Genomic DNA, 21763 nt, shown 5'->3' with positions numbered 1-21763 from the left:
TAAAGGGATTGTGCAAGATGCTTTTTACACCTAGCACATAGACTCAAATAGGAGGGCGAGCGTAGAGTGACGTATTTTGGCCTAACCCAACCAGTGTAATGCCGCCCCCTGGTGGTTTCTCCCAAGTGTGACATTTCCATTTTATCCTAACTTTGAAGTAGTGTACCAGCTAGTACTGTGGGTGAGAGTTTAGGAGACTAGCGAACCCCTCTGAATGGAGCTCCAATGCAAGAGCAAAAAAAAAAAATTTGTTGCCAAATTCTATTTGAGTTCATTCAAAATGTAGTTATGCAACATTATCAGAGCTATATTTTAGATGTTAAAATCAGTTTTTACACAAAGACTTAAACCCTGCACTAATGGGATATGTTTCGCAGCCCCGTTCGTGCAGTGCTACAGAATGCAACCCTCAAAATACTGACGAGTGTGGAAATCTGAAAGTGTATGTGCATTTTGCTGCAAATATTTCTTCATAGAGACACCCACCGGTTCATAACAGGAATGTTTATTGAGATAAATATTTATCCAGATGGAATTTCAAAACAAGCCAGTGATTTAGGCAGGCACAAATTCATAACCACACAACTTATGTTTCTTCAATGTTTCCATAAAAAAATTCTATAAACTGTGTGTGTATATATAGATATACATACATTATTTATATGTATATATATATATATATATATAAACAAGCTTTTAAAAATGCATATGAAATGTAAGTTATATTCAATGGTATTAAAATTTTAACAACAGCACATATCAGAGATGAACTATAGTCTCCAAAACAAACTATCTCCCCCCACACAGGTACAACGTGGGGGGGAGCAGCACTTCAAATAGTTTAAAAGAAAAAAAAAAAAAAAAAACTCAAGTCACATATTCAGTTAGCGATACATGGCCGCAAGTCAGTCAGTCAGTAAGTCAGCCCGGCCGGTCTGACTGTAAACACAGCGCTCCAGCTATTAGGAGATTGAGATGGTTAATGTGCGGGAACACTGACAAAACAGAGAGAGAGAGAGAGAGAGAGGGAGAGAGGGAGGGAGGGTGCACCAGCTCCTAACTACAGGGAACAAAGGAAACCGCATGGCTAAATCAGAACAGAAAAAAAAAGGACATCATCACCATGGGCACCGCTAAAGATGGAGAGCTGGCATTCTGATGTCTGGGCAGAGCGGACTTGTGAGGCTTTGTTTAAAGACACCCAGGGCGAGTCAGCAACGGGAGAAACCAAGCGCTCGTTTGGACATGGTGAGCCTTTGAGAATCTGCCCTTCAGGTCAGGTCAGTTGGCTTGGCTTGCACTGAGTATGTCCAGTTCAGCACTTTCCCGTTGGTTTGTATTCAGCTGCTTGACTTTTCCCCCCAAGAAGATGTAAGATTAACATTCAAGGTACAATTAGTGCGTGTTAAAACGATAATTGTAAAGGTAAAATCCTGGTGGTAAATATTTCAGTGAAAAAGCCCAAGGTGTCCTTTAAAGTCGATACAATACACGGTCTGTGAGTGCGTCTGAGTGCTGTTGGGAGATAAGGGCGTGTGTTCAGTGAAAGCGCAGACAGAACAGCGCCTGTTTAAAGCGAAGAGCGGAAGCGGGTGAGAATCGAGCGCGATTTACTCGCCATGCGAGGGTGACTACCGCAAGCGTTAAGGCGTGTCGTACAGGGGGTCTTCATACGTGAGGCAACGGTGGGTGTGTGTATTTAAAAAATAAAAAAAAAACATTAAATATAATGACAACAATGCTATCAAGAAAATGCACGCTTACACACACACACACTTGTGGGGTGCTGTGAACACAGGCACGTAGCTCTACATTCCCTCGCTACTGTGGTGGGGGGGGGGGGGGAGGGGGGGTGGAGAGGTAAAACTGTCCACTCCAAAAACCTTGTAATCGTGGTGAACTCAAAGGGGTCAAACCCTGGTCCTTGAGTGGCAGCTCTCTGTCCAAAATCTTTTTTCTTACTACCCTTTAACACGTTAGTTTACAAAAAAGTTGTTAATGCAATATTTACACACGCAGAAAGATTTCGGGTTGGCCCCAGCAGGTCCAGTTTCAGAATTTTAGTGTAAACAGCACGCGAAGGTGCACAAGTGGAAACAGGGCTGCCTCAAAGCTCACACCCCAGGCTAGTGTAAGGGATGACTTTTTTGGGAAAGAAAGTGTGTTCTGAGGTGCCCACTGCACAAGCACTGATGGCAGAATAATCATTAAGGACAGAATCTCTCGATCCTGCAGCTGCTCCAGCTGTTCCAGTCAAAGGTCAATCCTCATTATGACATCACACACAAAAAGGAATCTCTGAAATTGTGGACCACTCCCAACAAAGCAGGCTCTGCGTCCTAGCAATGACATATTACAGCTCATTTTCTTTTAGAAAGCACTTCCCCAACTGTCTTAAAACATTGTTTTTCTGTTGTGTTGCACGTAAAGGAAATGAGAACGGTTTTCCGTGCCATTTCAAATGATACCCAGCTGCAGTTAGGACTATGCGACTCAAACTGAAGTAATTTTTCCGTGCTGAATTTCAGGAAGTAATTGGTGAATTCACAGGTCACTTTCTGGTGCTCTGGCTTTTGCTTGTCTTCAGCGGTCACTCTGAAAACCGGAGGAACAGAACTCTCAAGCTGAAGCTCAGAACCGTGGAGAAAATGGCGCAACATCCTCCACAGTAACGCCAACATCTAAACAGGTGAGCGCGGACATGCTGACTACCGGTATGCATTCTCCAGTTAGGATGTTCTAGTGATGTAATGCGCCATTGTGATTGGCATAATGTGACTGAAATCGTGTGTTGCAATTGGCCGAATGTGACTGCAATCGTGCGTTTGTGACTGTAATCCTGTGTTGCGATTGGCCGATTGTGACTGCAATCGTGTGTTTTCATTCGACGCGGTCTCTTCACTATGTCAGTTGTGTTCAGTCAGCGGTTTTAAGCGGAAATGAGGCTGGCGGCCATTTTCTTTGCCGGAGGTTCAGTTTTGTGCTGAACACATGCAATAATATCACCCCCCCCCCCCCAAACTGAGCCACTCATTCTTCCATGGAAGTCCAGCAGAGGACATGGGCGTGACTAGATCACAGACCCTCCCCCACATCGCTAACGCAGGATTGGTGCGCCCCAAAAGTCGGGGCTTAAGAGGCTAAATTGGAACGGAGCCCGATTTCCATAAAACCCCCCTCCCTGTGACTCATCCGACCCTTCTGCTCCACCGAAACGCCTGCGACCAAGCGCAACGTTTAACCCCAGGAAGTGGGACGAAATGTCATTCCGCGGAAGGATTGTCTCAACGAGCTCGCGTTTAAAGCTGCGCTAGAGTGCGCCGAAAAATCTCACAAACGTAAACCGAGAAATGCGCTAGGCTTCTAGAAAGGCTTTTAAAGCTTCAAAGCTAACGATGCAGCGAGAGTGAACGGGAGTCCCAGTGTAACTCCTTGTTTAAACCCCAGAGTTGTCTAATAAAGCAATACCCACTCTAACATTCAAAACCCAATGCTCCCCTCTGTGTATTCTATAAAGTCTACCGTACTGTCAGCTACAATGTCAATATGTCACATGGCTGGGGTTTCCCCAACTTGTCTAACCCTACCGAACCGATTAATTTGAACTGATTGGGGATAATTTTTTTTAAAAGGTGGTTATTACTCCAGAGTAATAAATCTGCTCTTGCCATCAATTCCACGACCCAACTGAGTGAACAGATAATGGATTTGATGAAAAAAGAAATGTTGAGATATGCGATAAGTGCTTTGACTCATATTTCTACAATATCCATGACAGGCAAAAAAAAAAAAAATATATATATATATTTTGGAAAAACCCCAATTGTTCTCTGTAAACAAAATATGGAATGACGATGACCGGAATGAATCTTTTTTTCATTTTACAATTTACAATTTACGCATATGTACATATAATTTTTTTTAATTTTTTTTTTTTTAAAGGCCTTCAGGAATGTTTCCAACGGTGGTCTCAGCACAGCGGAGTTGCCGCGGGCAACGCGGCCGTTCGGAATCTGTTTGGGAGGGCGGGGCGGCGGCGGTTAGCGTCTACGCCCCGCACGGGCACTGATAATCTTCCCCGCGCCTGCGTAGAGCTTTTTAAAAAACCGCAGCGCACCCGTTTCCACCTGTCAGAGTGTGGCGGGGAAAGTGGAGCCGGGGGGGGGGGGGATGGGGGGGCGGGGTCTGAGATGGTAGGAGCGGCTCCACTGCTCCCTCTAGTGGCTGGTCAGGGCATCACATCACCAGGGCCCGCTCTCCGGGTAGCTGGGCACGGCGGCGGGGTACTGGGGCAGGCTGGGCCCGCTGACGGAGATGGCATTGAAGCCCGCCTCGCGGGCGGAGGCGCTCTTCCACGCCCCGCTGCTCCACTCCTCCTGGGCGCGCTGCATGCTGCCCCCGCCGCCGCGGTACAGCCGGTGCACCTGCGGGGGACCGGGGAGAAAGGTCAGCGCCACCCCAGGGGTGTGTGCGTGTGTCTGTGTGTGCGTGTGTGTGTGTGCTTGTGTGTGCTTGTGTGCGTGGGCGTGCAGGTGTGTGTATGTGTGTACATGCAGGTGCGTGTGTGTCTGCGCGTGTGCGCGCATATGTATGCATGTGGATGTGCATACGCATGTGTGTGTGTGTGTGAAAATGTGTTTGTGCGCATGCATGTGTATGTGTGTGTGTGCGTAAAAATGTGTTTGCGCACATGCACGCACATGCACGGTATAGAGGACTCACTCTGTACAGAGCCAGCACCATCAGCACTGCCACCAGAGAGAAGAGCAGAGCAGAGAACAGCATCACCACAGCCGAGCCCACGTTATAGCTGAAGAACATCACCGCCGCGATCCAGCCACTAGGGGGAGCAGAAAGAAGTCAATCGTGTCAGCTGGCAGCAAAATAACAGGAAGGACTCACTTCCGAGGGACAAGAGGAAGTCCATATCCGGGGAAAAAAGCTGATCTTGCATTTGTGTGTGTGACTCTGACAGAGCGTCAGACTCCCCCAGGGTGAAGCGGATGGCGGTGGGCAGCGGTGGCCCCCCCGGGCACTCACCATGCCCCCCAGCCTGAGATGCCCACAGCCTGGATGATGACCAGCACACACTGGAGGAAACACACGAAGAAGAAGGCCATGAAGTTGAAAGAACTGTCCGCCCTGGGAAGAGAAGGAGGGGGGGGGGGAGCCTGGTTATACACTCATGTTTTATCACTGTGTGCGTGTGTGTGTATGTGTGTGTGTGTGTGTGTGTATATGCGTGTGCGTGTGTAGGAACCCATGCATGTCCTGTCTGTCTGTGTGCGTGTGTGTGTATGTGTGTGTAGGTGTGCATTTGTGTGTGTGTGTGTGTGTGTAGCATGTGTGAGAGAACCGCTTACCGGAAGGCCTTGTACAGTGGTCTGAACCAGCAGGTGTAGCTACACGGGCTGAAGAGTATGAGCCAGAGCAGAGAGAGGCCGAAATTGACTCCGCTTCCCCCGCCTGCCCACCAGGCTATGCAGGACACCACGTTCACACACAGCGTGGCAGAGTACACTGCCAGAGACAGACAGACAGACACAGACGGACAGGACACAGAGAGATGGGAGGGAGAGAGAGTCAGACCCACACACACACACACACACACACACACACAATATTCAGAGCATGCTGCCTGTTTAGTGCCCAGCTCCTTAGAAATTAAAGCCACTGAAAAGTTTTCACTCCGTTCTTCAATTATTTTCAATAACAGTTTTTCATATCGATCTGCTTCACTTCTCATATCGTGCAGGTAACCGAGAAAAGCTCTAACACCAGAGGCGGGGGAGTGTGGATGGGGGTGTATTGGGGTTAGGGTTAGGGGTAGGGTTAGGGTTAGGTGGGGTACAGGTGGGGGTGTATTGGGGTTAGGGTTAGGTGGGGTAGGGTTAGGGTTAGGGTTAGGTGGGGTGCGGGCGTCTCTTACAGATCCACAGGTTGTACACTCTGCGCACAAGCTGCCGGTGCGGGGGTGGGATCTCCTCCTCCACGTTCTGGTAGAAGCACGGCTTTAAGAAGCGGGGCGCGAACCGAGGCAGCGGGGGGAAGTTGTTGACCCGTTCTGAAATGAGGGATGAAGATAGATGAGTGGGGGGGGGACAGTTGGGGAAAAGCCCAGCAAAAAAAAAAGTTCTCCGAATGTTACCAGAATGTATTTTAAATGCTGTAACACTGCCACTATGTGGCAACGAGGTTGTGAAAATGTTTTGTGCGAGCCGGTGTCGAAAGTACTTTTTAAAAGGGCACAACAGATCTGTTCATTCAGAACTACAAACGCTATGTCGAACATTATCTGGTGTCATCAAGGCGTGGTATTTTCAGATGAGCTTACTTCTCAACCCCTGACGCACAGTTTTGTGGCTAACCACAGGAAAGACATAACAAACCGATTTCTGCACTTCACACCAAGCAATACACCGTGACTGTATCACTGTTTGGCCGAGGTGCAGAAGTGGAGTCCGCTATTACCTCGCAGAAAGAGAACGATCGCTCAAATTCTGAGCTGAGCCGTACCAAATACACGTACCCATATTTCAGTGAGTGTATAAATCGATGGTGACCCATGGGAGCAGTTAACAATAAGCACAATTATAAATCAAAGTACAGTAGTACGGGGGTAGAGAACTCACCTGCCATTTTGAGGAGCTTGTTTTTCTCCAATCCCTCCCTCACTGCAGATTAACATGTTAAAGAAAAGGTCCATTATAGCACTCTCACTAAAGATACTTTCATAAAGGAGACGAAATTAATCAAGAAATCCCAATAAACCCCTGAATTTCACATCCAAGCAGTTAATTGTTCGTATTGCTCTGAGACAGATGTTTAGTAGTTTACTGAAGTGTTTTGCTTCACATAAGATACAAACATAATCATGATCTCATTACCCAATAATACTGCTAATTCTGAAGCTTTATCTGATACATTGTGTAATGGGGGCCTTCATCATTTGAAATAGTATTACATAAAACAATCACAGTGCATGAACTGAAAATTGCATAAAATGATTTCAGCTGGTTCTTCAGTTAATGTTTAGTTCAGAGTTTGGTGCAATAACGAACACGTGCTCTTTCCAGTCATCATAAAATACTTCACCTGAACACAGGTGGAAATAGTTTCCCTGTGCTCCCCTTTCCTACCCATACGTAATTTGATAAATTGGTTAACAGTTCCCAAATGTACATTTTATATTGCGGTTTCACTTTGCATATTTTCGAAAAATTAACAACAAAAGTGACATAACTATGTATCTCGAAGTTAATCATTATGCCAAATTACGATTTAATGATTACCTCTTGCTTTATCAATATATTGTCTAACCAGGTACGTTCTCAAACGTCTGCCTACTACATTTCACATGGTTAGTATCTATATTTGTTTAAATGACTCCGCACGTCAATCTCAATTTTTTTTTTTGTTTGCCTTCTCGTTCAGATTCTCACAGAAAATTCGACAGCTAGTGGTAGCAACCACTAGCGCGACTTCATCGAGTAGCTAATTCTCAACTAATTCATCATTAACATAACACGTCTGCTGAGTTCATATGGCAGAATTACGAACTATTCGCCTGTCTTATCTTTCGAAAATGAATTGAAAACAGACCTCACGCAACTGGCTCACTCGCTAATGGCAAACCACAGTGCTATAAAGCGAGCTTTTTTTCCGCTGCGGACAGCTATCTTGCTAGGGTAAGCTACAAGATGATCCAAACCAAACACATCAGATAGGAAAATAACCGTTTCGTTATGGCGTGAAGTGTGTTAATTTATCCGAAACGAGTCATGCAATTGCTTACGTTTGTTTTTTGTTTAATTTAATAATTATATTCTTAGCTACCTGAGGACCGCTAACTCCAGCTCGTGATACGCCAACCCAGCCCGTAGATTCCAGGAAATCGGTATCCTGAATTATAGGATTTGTAGTTCCATCCTATCGGGGTGGGACTACACAGCTTGAGGAAAGCTGTGTAGAGAGAGCGTCTACCAAAAACGACTTTAGAAAGTGAAAGGGCTCTCTGCGTTTTCCAAAAATGTAGGCTATAGTTCTACACAATATTTTCTTACCGAATATTATTTTTTCGTACATAAAATATGAAGTGTTATTTATTCTCACACGGTACAGTGGAGTAATTGTACATGAGAAAATATAAATAAAATAAAGTGCCCTTATTCACTCGGTGTGTGGCTACACGCTCTGGAATTGAAACAAGGCTGTGTGTTGTGAGATTTCTGTTGTTATGTATATTATCATGTTTAAATATGTACATTCTAATTTGAAACTGGATTTCAAATCGGCATTTTTCCGAAATCGCTGCTTTTACGATTTTTAAGATTTATCTTAAGGTGGACATTTTTGCCTTTCACTAAGGACCAGTCACTAGACAAAAATAGGTCGTCCGGACTGCAAAGCAATTATCGATGAGTTTACAGTAGCAATAAAAACAGATTTTAACGAGCCAATCATGTATGAATTTGAAGCGAATCCGTATTGTATGACGTAGAAAAAAGGGCGGGGCCACACGTATACATGGTGAAAGTTTCTCCTTTTTTGTGACGTTTCACTATATCGACCAATCGCGTGAAGCGGAACGGGGGTCAGGGAGAGGATCCCGCCAATTCTGACTAGCGAGCGCGAGGCAGTCTGCAGAAGTAGTGGGGAGGTATACGGAACATGCCAATACCGTTTTATAATTAAGCAATACAAATATTTCATAACGTTGTTACTTTGTTGATGAAGGGATTTAATACAATACGTTTGCAGTTACAGATTAGGGTTGAGAGAGCTGGAAAATAACATTTAATTCTATTAACCATCCATTTGTTGTCATTGTATTTTTTTTGCGCTCATCCATTTTTGTCAAGAGTGTGGGTTTAGTTTTGGAGGGTGATGCTAGCGGCGGAAGACCCGTCCTCGGAACGGCATGTACTGGCCTCCACACCACGGAGGAGAGGTAAGTTAAGCATTTAGCGTGAAAACTGGCAAGTTATTGGACACATATCTGCAGTGAGCATTGCACTACATTGAGCAATTGGCTAAAAACAAATGCCGACATTGACAGAGCGGTTTGGTCTGTCGAAAAAAGCCACCGTTAAATGATACATATTGTTGGATTTAAATTATTTTTTTACTCGCCAAATGCTTTTCGTGGTGGATGGTTCTTGATGTACAAGAAACGGGGATGTGGTTTTAATTTCCATATACAACACGCTGGGCTAATATAGCGCCGACGTATTCATCCAGCTGCCGGCCATTTAGTGAACAAACTCGCAGGCTTGCTTCTTTTTAAGGCTAATAAGTTGGCAGTGGCGGGAGAGCATCAAAGGCTCGGCTTGGCAAGGTGCAGGCTAGCCCAGTCTTTTGTCAATTTTCTTAAATGGTCTCAGTCCCAGTTTGTGATTTAAGTTAGCAGGCTGCTAAGTGACTTGAATGTGAACCGGTTCATTTTCAGGTAAGTTAACATTAGCTACAACTTTCTATCAAGGTCAACAACTCGTTATGTACCTGCAACCCCAGCTACCATAGTGCGCAAGGTAACGTTAGTTGTTAAGAGTCCAGATACCTCATCGTGACCAAACGAACTTTTTCCCCAAAAAAGTGTATTCGCGTGCCGGTAGCTGGTTAGCTTAGAGCCTGATAAGCGCCAACGAAGAAGCTAAATTAGCTTAGTTAGCTAGTTAACGTCAGTTTACGACAGAACTGATGTGTGTTAGTAGCTAGCGAGCTAGCTGCTAAATTATCGGAACAAAATATCAATCTCGGAGGAGCAGTGTTTAGTAGCTAGCTAGATAACATTGTTTTTCCTGTCATGGGTGGGTGAACTTAAAGCTTGCCAGTTATTGAAGTCGTTGGTAAAGTAGTAGTCTAAGTTAGTTGGATAACTGGGCAGCACTACGAAGCTACCGTTCATGTAATTCCGGTATATTGGCGGTTAGTTATACTGTGCGGAGTTGAGTACTATGTTTTCGGCATATGAATTTCTCTTTCTTTTACCCTGTCTCCGTGTCCTTTTGTACAGGTATGGATTGCAAGGCCAAGTCCAGCGCTGCCGCCAAGAAACTCATTCAAGGTAGGGTCCTTTCTTCGTTGCATCGGGACCGTAGTTACTTGACAAGACTTGCTTAGCGGTCGTTGTGGGTAATAAGAGTCAAATGGACTTGCTGAAATATGGGGTTCGATCCAAAATGGAGGACCGTAGGCTGCTTCTCGAGAGGGGTTATGAGTCATTGGCATTTAGGAATGGATACCCCCGTGACAAACGGCTGTTATTAAACAATTTAAACGGAATAAACTAAAATAGGCGGAGACCGTTGCAGCTTCCCTACCACTCCCAGTGAAAATATCCAACTCTGGGTGCAATTTCGAGTTTCATTGCAAATAAGTGCTTTTATTTGCTATGAATTTTAAATGGACCTGGAGCAGCTCCGTTTAAAAACTATGTATTGTTTCTTATCGTGTCGAATATAACGGTCTGTGGGCGATTGGGGTAATGTGATAATATAAGACTGGCAGATAATTTTGTATGAATGTATCGCACCTCAGGCAAACGGTTGAGTAAAAAATACATGGACAGGGTGAAATATTAGGGGTGCGTCTGAGTTGCCTCCTTCATCAAAGATGGTGGTATAATGGCAAGATGTGAATATGGTGTATATAAATATGTTGTGTGGTGTTTACGTTTATTGATTGGCTGTTGGTGAATGTGGATGGTCTTGCTTCCTTCCACCCCACCAGCTCGCCTTCCCTTCAAACGTCTCAACCCAGAACCCAAGGAAAATGGGGCGCCCAAAAGGGTGAGAGGCCCCCCAACTGCACCCCCAAACCTGGACCCCAGCAGCTCTGACGGAGAGAACGAACTGGACCCCGCCCCCCCCGCTCCTCCCGCCCAATAGGGCCACCCTGGTGAACGGGCGGGGGCCCCTGGACGGTTTCGTTAAGCAGGAGGCCCGCCCCCGCCGCTCGGCCCCCCCAGCCCCGAGCGCGACCATCGACCTCACCGAGGACTCCAATTCGGCCGAGCCCGCTGGCGCCTCCCTCCCGGCCCCGACTCGGGACAGTCAGACGGGCCCGGCCGCTGACGCGGAGCCTGCTGTCGAAGCTGCCGCCGACGCCGTCTCCTTGGAAACGGAGGACGGGGCTGAGGCCCGCGCAGACAACGAGGACGCCGATGCTCCCGGCTCGCCGTCGGTCTCCGCGGAGACGCCCCCGCCAGACCCGCCGCGGGAAGACGCGGAGGAGAACGAGACGGACGTTTCCACCAATGAGAACGTGTCTTTGCTGTCGCCCTCGTCCGCCAGCTCGCTGTCGGCGACGGAGAGCTCGCCGGAGCCCGCCAAGAGCGCGATGACCAGCCCGGTCTCCACGGTGAGTACGGGACTGATGCCACGCGCGCTGTGCGACAGGGCCTCCAAAAAACCTTCTGTGCCCACAGCTCACGTAATGAGTCGGTACACCTTGTGACCCTTCCCAAACCTCATTTTTTAAAATGCAGCTCAACACAGAAGTGGGGAGCCCCTTGGATGGCAGGCCTTTAGCTAATTATCTGTATACACCAACTCCGTTTCACGTGTTGGTTAAACCACAGTAAAATGTTTCGTATTGTCATGTGAGAAGTGTGTTCAACAGTGCTTCCTGAACTTTTGGAGGAAATCAGCTGAACCACAAGGTCACCTTCACGGTTGGGATTACTGGAATAATCAAGCGCAGGCGTTGGCGTGGAAACCAGAAATGGGCATAGACCTTCCTCGCCCCGCCCATTTTCTGTGCCAGTATGGAATGAAAATGTTTTGGCAACATTGTCCAAAATCGGCTGCGTGCTCAGCCCAAGTAGTGCAGCATGCCTAATGGGCGATGTGTTGAGTCTGACCGCCCGGTGTTGAGTTTCAGTGAAAGGTGTGGGATGCACAGCCAGTTATTTTTGTCGCGTGCATGTTGTGTCCCACTCTTCAGTTTCTCACACAACTCAGCCCGTGAGGTCCTAATCCTGTAGTTTGGCAATCGTTGCCAAGTGCCCTTCCGTCGGTCCACCTGGCACCTGCTTCCCGCGCTAAGAGCTGACATGGAGAAGCGGCTGAAACCCCAGTGGGCTGTGGCGAGAGAAGCCTCAAGCTCACTTCTGTAGTAATGCTCTTATGCAAAAAGTCCGCGAAGAATAGCTGGCTTTGTTTGAATGACAAATGTGTGCGCGCTCAGTAGCAACGCTGAGGGAGAGTAACCGTGCGCTAGCATTAGCATTGATGTTCCTTTGGTTTTGTTGTTGGTTTAGCTGAAACGTCCACTTTTTGTGATCTGACCCATTCTGTTTTAATTTTGGACCCGAAACTCATTGAGTCAGATTTTGGGGTTTTGAAGCTCAAGTGGACCTGTCCACTTCATATGGAATGTTTTTTTTTTTTTTTTGATTTCAGAGTTTTTAGAAGCATTCTTTAGTTCCCAAGCCTGCTTTGTCATGCCAATTTGGGAACAATGAATTAGGTAATTAGGCCAGGATTTCAGTGTCCCGTATGGACAGTTGAATTATTTATTCTTGGTGTCTCACTATTTCTCTCTCTAGACACCAAAAACAAATGAAAACACAGAAGGGAAGAAAGTGAAGAGGCGTTCTCTGAAGGTAAGGTGGTAACTGATGAAGTCGTCTTAAATGCTGAATGGACTGTAATTATATAGCACTATGGTTTTCCAGCAACTACGGCTTCACAAAGTGCTTTACAATTATTGTCTCTCATTCACCCATTCACACACACCCTCTCATTCACCCATTCATACATGCCCTCACTCTCTTATTCACCCTTTCACACACACACACACACACACACCCTCATTCACCGTTTCACACACGCCCTCATTCACCCATTCACACCCAACCTCATGTTGACAGACTCCTGATCCTAAGTCTGCTGATGATCTGCTTCCTAGAGTATGGAGCATTGACTCTCAATGAAACGGATTCACAGTGTGACATTTGCACTGGGTTCACAGTGTAGTGACATTGACTCTGCCTGGGGCTTCATCCCACTAATCTGTGACAAGGCTGTTGCTCAAACTCTAAAATAACTTCTTCCTTTCTTTTTACTTCCAGTGTAACTGGATTATTTTTCCTTGTTACTTATGTTTTCCATTGCATTGACCTTGATTGTTCAGCGAAGTAGAATCAGATTCCTGTATTGTCCCTAAGACGCTGACTCCTGGTCCTGTTGATAAATTGACTGTGACTCTCGTCTCCCCCCCCCCCCCCCCCCCCCCCCCCCCAGAACACGGAGGAGGAGCGGCGGAGGCAGGAGGAGCGGGAGGAGAGGGAGCGTCAGCGGCAGGAGGCCCGCGAAGCCAAGGAGCGTAAGAAGGAGGAGGCGCGCAAGCTGAAGGAGGAGCGGGAGAGGGAGCGGAAGGAGAAGAAGGAGAGGGAGGAGAAGGAGAGGGCGGAGAAACTGCGGGCGAAAGAGGAGCAGCGCAGAGTAAAGCAGGAGTGAGTTCCCCCCGAAACTCTGCCCCTCTGCCCCCCAAAACAGGAAACGGTGCCCCTCTGCTCCCCAAAACTCTGCCCCTCTGCCCCCCAAAACAGAAAACTGTTCCCCTCTGCCCCCCAAAACTGTGCCCCTATATTTATTTATTTATTTATTTTTAGTGCAAAACTTGAAGAAAAAAAGAAGAAAGAGGAGGAGAAGCGAGTGAAAGAAGAGGAGAAACGAGTAAAAGAAGAGAAAGATGTGAGAAAAAAAAAAATTATTTCTGTGAAGTACTTTTGGGCTTGCCCCTGCATGAGAATTTATTATCGTTACGAGTTTTAAACCCCTTTTCTCATTCAAAGGGACTCGTTCGTTCAGCAGCTGTTTTTTCCACGCGTTTACTCGCTTGCTAGCAGACGCGCTGTAACTGTTTCTCTCTCTCTCTCTCTCTCCCCCTCTCTCTTTCTCTCGCTCTCTCTCTTCCCCCCCCTCCGTAGCGAATCAAAGCGGAGAAAGCGGAGATCACTCGGTTTCTGCAGAGGCCCAAGTCCCAGCAGGCCCCAAAGGTAGGAGCTCTCCCCCGGGGACCCAGCCTGTGCGCTGGGGGGGGTAAAGCGGCCCGGGCTCTGCGTGCGGTGCTGTTCATCCCGAATTTTCTGTGTTGCCCTGAGTTTGGTTTTACGATTATTAGTGTTTGAGAAGTTTCTTAGTTTCTTTTTGCTCTCTCTCTCACTATCCCTTCTTTTCTTCCTTCTTTTTCCCTTTCCTTTCTTCCTTATTCTCTCCGTCTTGGCCTTCCCATTTCCTTCCCTCCATTTCTTCCCTGCTTCTCTCTTCCGTCTTGCTTTCTGTCTCCTTCCATTCATCTCTGTTTCTTCCCCATCTCTCTCTCTCTCTTTCTCTGTCTCCACACCTCTCCCCCCTGCCATGCCCCCCCCCTGCCCCGCCCCGCCCCGTACAGATCCTCGCAGCAGCCTGTGGGAAGTTCGCTCCCTTTGAGATTAAGGAGCACATGCTCCTGGCCCCGCTGGTGCGGGTACAGTGTGAGGAGGCCGCTCTGGAGGAGCTGGACCGCTACCTGTCCCGGCCCGACGGGACGCTGGACGGCCTGAGGGACTGGAGGAGGCACAAACCCCGCCGGTCGGGCCCCACCAGGGCCTGCTCCGCCGAGAGAGGGGGGTGAGTGAACCCCCCCATCCACCCAAAAAAAATCCCCCTCTGGTTCTGCCTAATGTGTGATACAGAACCTCTTCACTACACGTTTAGTTCCGGGGATGGTGTCATGGTCGTCATGGTCGTCATGGTTACCTGCGTTAGTGCTTCAGCCTGGTGCAGCTGTGGTGTGTTGGCCAGCTCTGTCACTGTTGCTCGTCTAACGCTAATGCTGGCTGCGCTTGTGCTCTCTTGCCTGGTGAACCCCTCTGGATAAGAGCGTCCGCTAAGCGTGTTGTCATAGCGCGGTGGTCTTCAGTCCTGGTCCTGGAGGGCCGCAGGGCCTGCTGGTTTTTGTTGTCGCTCAGAACTTCATTCTTCAGTTAAAGCAGCCGATTACACGGGCAACTCGCCTATCCCGGTTTCTTGGGTCTGAATTTGTTGCTGATATTAAGGCGAAGAGAGAAACCAGCAGACCCTGCGGCCCACCAGGACCAAGACTGAAGATCACTGCCATGGATCTCTAGGTCCTCTTTGAGAAGCTCTTAAGCATTTGATAACGTAATGCATAACATGTTTTATTGCGTTTCAGCTTGCGTGGTTCTCGGCCTGTGGCTGTGTTTGCGAACTGTGCGGCCTGATTTGCATACTGATAAAAGGCCTCGGTATCCTGTTAACCCTTTTTTTAAAGGTGTGATGAGGTCACAAACACGCGATTTAGAATGTTCTTGGCTGGACATTCTAATGCTGATGTCACAATCGCTGCTGGTAATTAAATGTGATTGAGTTCTAGAACTTTGGAAAAAAAAAAAAAAAAAAACATTCTGAAAATCTCTTCAGAGGGCTAACAGGGTAGCGTTCTTCCCCCCCCCCCAAAAAAACAGGGACTGCATGGTGGTGCCCGAGGGACAGAAGCCGGAAGGCGTGCCCGGCCGCCAGCGGTACGGCCGCATGAAGCTGCTGCAGTTCCAGGAGAACTACCGCCCGGCGTACTGGGGCACCTGGAACAAGAAGAGCACCCACATCTCCCCACGCTGCCCCCTGAGGCAGGACAAGGTATTACACCATGCCGGGCTCGTTTTTCTTTCTCCCTCTGTCAGTCATTCCTGTTCAAGGTGTGATTGGCTGCTGTGCTGTTTGCTTGGTGTTTGGTTGACAGTGTGTCTGAAACTGCACCTTTCCTCACCCCCCCCCCACCCTCCCCTCTTCCAGGTGCTGCTTGATTACGAGGTGGAGAGTGATGAAGAGTGGGTGGAGGAAGAGCCAGGGGAGTCCCTGTCCCACAGCGAGGGGGTGAGTCTGGGACTGTCCTACTGCCTAAATTTGTGCGATTGAAACCCGTTTGCTAGCGCAGTTCGTGTGCCTGGAACTCATTAGTTTAAAATGTATTTATGTGTGAGTCAGTTACCTGTGCCGCACTGAGTGCGTTTGAGTCTTTGTTAGGTTTTTGCATGTTTTAAATGTGGCGGATGTTAAACTGAGTGCAGAAACTGAGGTAGTCTGGAGGGAAGTGAAGGCAGTTGGCCGGGTTTTATTTGGGAGATAGATGGCCTAGAACTACGACCTGGCCTTCCATTAAAACGTGGGTCAACATTTCAACATCACGTGGGGAAACACTCACTTTAGCTGCAGACCCGCAAAGAGTTAAGAGTAAAGTAAATTAAATTAAATTAAATTAGGTGAATCATTACGCATTCAGGATGTGCGTCATGATTTTTTTTTTTTTTTTCTAAATTTAAAAGGTTTCACTGTTGGGTAAAAATCAGCTGTCATTGTGGAGTCATCCCAGATTTTAATTAAAATTGAACTGGAGCAGGTTCAGGACAGCAAAACCGGTGCCACAGGTGTCAGCCATTTTGGACTAGAACACTCGTCGCACATAAGTTGATGTGGCGAGGGAAGGAAACTGAATATCGTACAGCACAGTGTCCCCATCACTGCTCTGGGGAGTCGTGTTTTCTGATTGGTCCTTGAATGAAGGGGCCATAAATGACCGAGAATCTGTGAGTAATGGACGTGATTGCGTGGGCTCTGTCTGCGTCCTGGCAGGATGACGATGACGAAGGTGGCGAAGACGACGACGATGACGACGGGTTCTTTGTGCCGCACGGCTACCTGTCAGACGGGGAGGGGGCGCTGGAGGAAGAGGCAAGTAAAACATGGCGTTCCCTGTTTCTACCCGAAGCCCCACAATGATGTGTTTTGATGGGACAGCTAATGAAACGAGAGTCTTTTTGTGTAGTTTTTCTTCACCTCCCTCCTCCATATTCACCAGTTGGTACAAATGTTCTCTCTGCCTCCCTAAATTGTGCCCTATGTCCAGTTAGCCCTGGCTGCCTCCTGGACATCTGCCATTTTGTATTTTTTCCTTTCCACCCTTTTGGCAAACCTAATACTGCTAATTAACAGCTTGACGAGATCTCTAACTGTCAAGTGAGGTGTGGCTTTGTTAGGGTTGGAGTAAAAACCTACAGGACGGTAGATCTCCAGGAACAGGGTTGGGCAGCCCTGACTTACAACCAATCACTGGTGCTGAAGCGCAACCGAAAAGCCAGCAGACCCTGTGGCCCTCCGGGACAGGAGCTGGGCCGCCCTGCGCTAACCCCTCTCTCCCCTCCCCTGCCCCGCCCCGCCCCGCCCCGCCCGGCGCATGCAGGAGAAAGGCGACGTGGAGAAGCAGAAGGTTCGGCAGCGGCTGAAGGCCCGCGAGTGGGACGAGCTCATGGCCAAGAAGAAGTTCAGGGTCCTGGAGGCGGTGGTGCGCGGGTGCGTGTGGGTGGGGCCCGAGGGGGCGGGGCCAGAGGCCGAGGCCCTGCTGCCATTCGCCGTCTGCCTGCTGGAGGCCGCCGCCCTCGCGGAGGAGCCCGTTTCCCCGGAGACCACGGCCGCCGCCCGGGAACGCCGCGACGAGCTCCGTAAGCATCACTATTATTATTATTATTATTTTGATCTTATTTTGATATTTCAGTAGTAATTGAGAGGTTAAGAGGGGAAACTACTTCTGATGTATTATAGTGGGTATATAACAGTCATGTATTTTAACCAGTAAACTAGAGCTGTATTTTCTATTTGTGAGTTATGCTTCTCTTCGGCCTTATTAGCTGCTATATTTGAGGTCACACCTCTCTGATTGCTGCTGGATTTTTTTTTTCCCCGAAGGAGATGAATTGAGCTCCCAGCAAGTGGTTGACTTGTGTTTGTGTTCAGGCACACCTACGCCAAAGCTGTGTGTGTGTGGGAATCCTGACTGGCTTATAGCCGCTTTTCCACCGCATGGTACCGGCTCGACTCGACTCTGTTTTGGTACCAGGTACTTCGTTTTCCGCTGCAGATAGTACCCCCGTCAGTGTAGCTTGTCGTCGTAGCGACGGCGCATGAAACTGCCGTGACGTCATCTTCAACACGACACACACAGGAACAATGGAGGATATCGAGGGGATGGTGTTCTTGATTCTTGGTATGTGGCTGTTTGTCACAGCAAGGAGACAAATTTTGTTTCAGAAGAGGCTGAAGGCAGTAAGACAAAAGACTGCTGAAAAAAAAACTGGAGAGTTTGGGAAATCCTACATCAGAGCTCAGACAACGAGACGACTCTGGTTGCTCATTAGCATAAAAGGCGATGCAAGAGGGTAAGCTAACCTATTGACAATTCTCTCTGACCAATCAGTGGTCTGCAGTGTTTTCACGTCACCTTTTGGTATCGCCTCGGCTCGCTTGGAACCTCGACAGAGGTGATACCAAAAAAAGGTACCAGGTACTATCCACAACTTTTGCTCGATGGAAAACAAAAAAAGTAGAGTCGATTCGAGTTGAGCCGGTACCATGCGGTGGAAAAGCGGAATATTAAATTGCTAGGGGGCGATGGGGGGAATTGGTCTGGATTACTCTTTCAGCAGGGATCTACAGTGCTCCCATTTCAGAAGCTCTTGCTTGGGGGAGCACCTGTGCTGATTTAAAAAAAAAAAAATTTTATTTCTACCTCCATCCTTGGTTTTTACATTTCTTGTTTGAATTGTTAAAATGTTTAGATCTTGCCAGAGTTGCTTAATCTTCATCTCCCTACCCCACTCCTCTCCCTCAGTGCTGTCCCAGTTGCTCTCGCTGTTGCACGGCAATGTGAACAGCAGTAAGGTGATCATCACCGAGTTCCAGGAGTTCTGCCGGCAGAAACAAGCCTGCACCAGCACCAGCACCAGCCCCCAGAGGGCAGCAGAGAGCATCCCCGCCAGGTAGGATGCCAGGGTGCTGTCACTGAGACCCCCACAAATTTAAATTTTTTTTTTTTATTAAACTGTCTTGAATTCATGGTTCCTCTCAAAGCCACTCTTCGCTAAGTAAATGCTAATGTGAATCCGGTGTGCTAAAATGCAAGGTTAACTTGAAATCGGTATGCTACTATGAAATGCTAACGTGGAACCGATGTACTAATATTTAATGCCAACACGAAACCGGGGTGCTAATATTAAATGCTAAAGTGAAACTGGTGTGCTAATATTGAATGCTAACATGATACATATTAGATGCTAATGTGAAACTTGGTGTGCTACTATGAAACGCTAATGTGAGACCGGTGTGCTCATATTAAATGCTAACGTGAAACCGGTGTGCTCATATTAAATGCTAACGTGAAACCAGTGTGCTAATATTAAATGCTAACGTGATACCGGTGTGCTAATATTAAATGCTAACGTGATACCGGTGTGCTCATATAAAATGCTAACGTGAAACCGGTGTGCTAATATTAAATGCTAACGTGATACCGGTGTGCTCATATAAAATGCTAACGTGATACCAGTGTGCTAATTTTGAATGCTAACGTGAAAGTGGTTCTCTGTGCGCAGGATCCATGTGAAGCGGCTGATCACCAAGCACGCGGTGTACGAGAAGCGGCCGGCGCACCGGCGCAGCTGCTGGTACGCGCACGCGGACGTGCTCTCCCGCTTCGGCCAGGAGGCCCTGCCCGTGCCCTGCCAGTGGAAGTACCTGACGCAGGGGCCCCACGAGGCCCCCGAGGAGCCCGCCGCCGCCGCCACGCCCTCTTCCTCCTCCTCCTCCTCCTCCGCCGCCGCCGCTGCCGCCGCCTCCTCATCCTCCGCCAAGAGGAAGAGCACGGGGAGCATGTCCATCACCAAGTTCCTAAGGAAGCGCAGGGACACGGAGCAGGTAGGCCTGTCAGCCGGGGGGCGGGGGGGGCACCCATTTCGATTTCGATTCTTGAGGCGATGTTTTGATATTTTGGCGGTATTCTCTAGTTTGCTACGGTATGATCCAGTATAATCAGATACAGTAAGAAACAATTAATATAAATGGTCCAGCTAACATGGTACGATAAAAAGGTGATGTTGGCAGTGTTGTCAGCTGTAGAGGTGACCTCCGCTAGATTATGGCCATTTAAATATTTGATTCACAACGATACAGATTGATTTTTGCATGTTGTGTCGATCGGATTGGAGCATTGCCCTTGTGAACCGGTATTTTGTTCCGGATGGATGTACCGCTTCGCCTCTACCGAACGACCGCACGGCGGCTGAGGGACTCTGCTTTGGTAAACGGGCTGTGCTCGTTTCTCACTCAGGGGGAGGCGATGGAGACGGACGGCTTTCAGGCGGACACCGAGGAAGATGAGGATGAGAACGACTGCATCATCGTCAACACACAAGCGGGTGAGTCCTGTGAGTGGAGGTAGCGGGTTGGCGGCGGGGTCAGCCCTCTCGAAGAGGGAGCATCACGGGTGTCCCAAAAAAAACAAAAAACAAAAACGGAATGTCCCGACTTGAAAAACCATACATGAGACTGTCAACTGTCAATCGAACACTTTTGTCCTTGTCCTTTAATGTCTGGGTAAAGTAGTTAGATTCTGTCCTCGTCCTTTAATGTCTGGGTAATGTAGTTTGATTCTGTCCTCATCCTTTAATGTCTGGGTAAAGTAGTTAGATTCTGTCCTCGTCCTTTAATGTCTGGGTAATGTAGTTTGATTCTGTCCTCGTCCTTTAATGTCTGGGTAAAGTAGTTTGATTCTGTCCTCGTCCTTTAATGTCTGGGTAAAGTAGTTTGATTCTGTCCTCGTCCTTTAATGTCTGGGTAAAGTAGTTTGATTCTGTCCTCGTCCTTTAATGTCTGGGTAATGTAGTTTAATTCTGCTGTGTAGATGGCGCGTTGGCGGCTGTGCTAACTCCGCTCTGGGTCCCTCTGCTCTAGGATCCAGTGAGGAGCAGGGCAAGCCCCCCGTAACCACGGTTACTGCACAGACCCCGAGTACAGAACACATGGAGGTCACGACCTCTGACCTCGCCACGGCCTCCCTCCCGTGCCCCGCCCATGCTGCTGTCCCAGAAACGTGTGTGTGAGAACCAGGTCTACAATCAGGGTCTCTCTGTGTCTCTCTCACACACACACACACACACACACACACATTCATTCGTAGTGGCACTAACACCGTCCACTCAGTATCGCTGACCCCAAAAATAAGACACCCACCTCCCCCCCACTTCTCCCCGTCACTCCTGAGTGGGACAGGCAGTCGTACCCAGTGTACAGGGTCCGCCCCTGACCTCCGTGTGTATCTTTAAATGTAACAGAAATGGTTAAAAAGCCTTGCGCTTCATAGACTTAACGGAGAGGGGTTGGTGCCTTCTGAGAGGAGGCCAAGGTGGATAGATTGCTGCTCTCACCTACATGTCATTCTAAGAGGGGGAGGGAGACCGCTGTCCCACCCCCATTGTATTTTGGGTTGGTGTGCTATGTACCCTGGGGCAGTAAGAGGCCCTGCTGTGTCAGCGGGACAGGGGCAGTTATCCGGTGCATTACTGCTGTCTGGCCCGGAGAACCTTCTCTGGGGCCAGTGTCATCCTTTTCTCTTTTAAAAAAAACAAAAAAAAACAAATTTGTTTTATATATCCTTGTTGTTGTACACAGATTTATTATTTTTTGTGACCCCCCCCCCCCCCACCCCCACCCCCAAATACTTGAAATGGCTTACCTTCATTAAAAAAAATAATTATGTTCATTTTATCGCACTTTTTTTTTTTGTTTTTTTTTTGTTCCCCCCCCCCCCCCCTTCTCCTTCCCCTTCCCCCTTCCCTGCTTCTGTAAGTATTATGGCCTCTTGTGTAGACATTAATAAAGTGCCCTTCGGTGTTTCTGCTATCCTGGTAAAAAATGGACAGAAAAAA

At 48.0% G+C, this 21763-nt stretch overlaps 3 protein-coding genes across 11 annotated transcripts in view; 1 reads left to right on the top strand and 2 right to left on the bottom strand.

Moving 5' to 3' along the window:
* LOC118229578 (transducin-like enhancer protein 1) overlaps positions 1–21763 on the bottom strand; it is a 539102-nt gene that overhangs the window by 235230 nt on the left and 282109 nt on the right. The gene's annotated exons all lie outside the window — the stretch shown is intronic.
* Positions 490–10071, bottom strand: scamp4 (secretory carrier membrane protein 4). Of its 3 annotated transcripts, none has more exons than XM_035421711.1 (7): positions 9991–10071; positions 6633–6674; positions 5930–6064; positions 5364–5520; positions 5041–5142; positions 4723–4840; positions 490–4424 (listed from the first exon to the last, which is right to left on the bottom strand). In XM_035421711.1, the coding sequence occupies exons 2-7, from the start codon at positions 6637–6639 to the stop codon at positions 4242–4244; spliced, it is 702 nt and encodes a 233-aa protein (XP_035277602.1). In that variant the 5' UTR covers positions 6640–6674; positions 9991–10071; the 3' UTR covers positions 490–4241. The 3 variants fall into 3 exon arrangements, with proteins under 3 accessions (XP_035277602.1, XP_035277601.1, XP_035277603.1); XM_035421710.1 differs by lacking the exon at positions 9991–10071 and adding an exon at positions 7837–7918; XM_035421712.1 differs by lacking the exon at positions 9991–10071 and adding an exon at positions 7603–7674.
* On the top strand, positions 8862–21452 carry chaf1a (chromatin assembly factor 1, subunit A (p150)). Its single transcript, XM_035421643.1, is given in 17 exon segments — positions 8862–8950; positions 10016–10066; positions 10732–10874; positions 10876–11361; positions 12551–12607; positions 13248–13459; positions 13619–13700; positions 13937–14005; positions 14401–14618; positions 15476–15647; positions 15804–15884; positions 16641–16739; positions 17248–17506; positions 18673–18820; positions 19433–19754; positions 20167–20254; positions 20790–21452. Coding segments are annotated over 17 exon segments (2700 nt in total). The 5' UTR covers positions 8862–8886; the 3' UTR covers positions 20939–21452.

Source organism: Anguilla anguilla, chromosome 6, assembly GCF_013347855.1.
Source record: "Anguilla anguilla isolate fAngAng1 chromosome 6, fAngAng1.pri, whole genome shotgun sequence".
Taxonomy (NCBI): domain Eukaryota; kingdom Metazoa; phylum Chordata; class Actinopteri; order Anguilliformes; family Anguillidae; genus Anguilla; species Anguilla anguilla.
The sequence above is the reverse complement of the archived record's forward strand: the minus strand, read 5'-3'. Positions and strand labels throughout refer to the sequence as shown.

Bases quoted from the DNA above. Each gene is read 5' to 3' on its own strand.
- scamp4 (XM_035421711.1), bottom strand. The intron at 5,521-5,929 runs GTAAGAGACGCC...TGTCTCTGGCAG, and splicing joins AGTGTACAACCTGTGGATCT to TGTACTCTGCCACGCTGTGT. The intron at 4,841-5,040 runs GTGAGTGCCCGG...TGCTCCCCCTAG, and splicing joins ATCTCAGGCTGGGGGGCATG to TGGCTGGATCGCGGCGGTGA.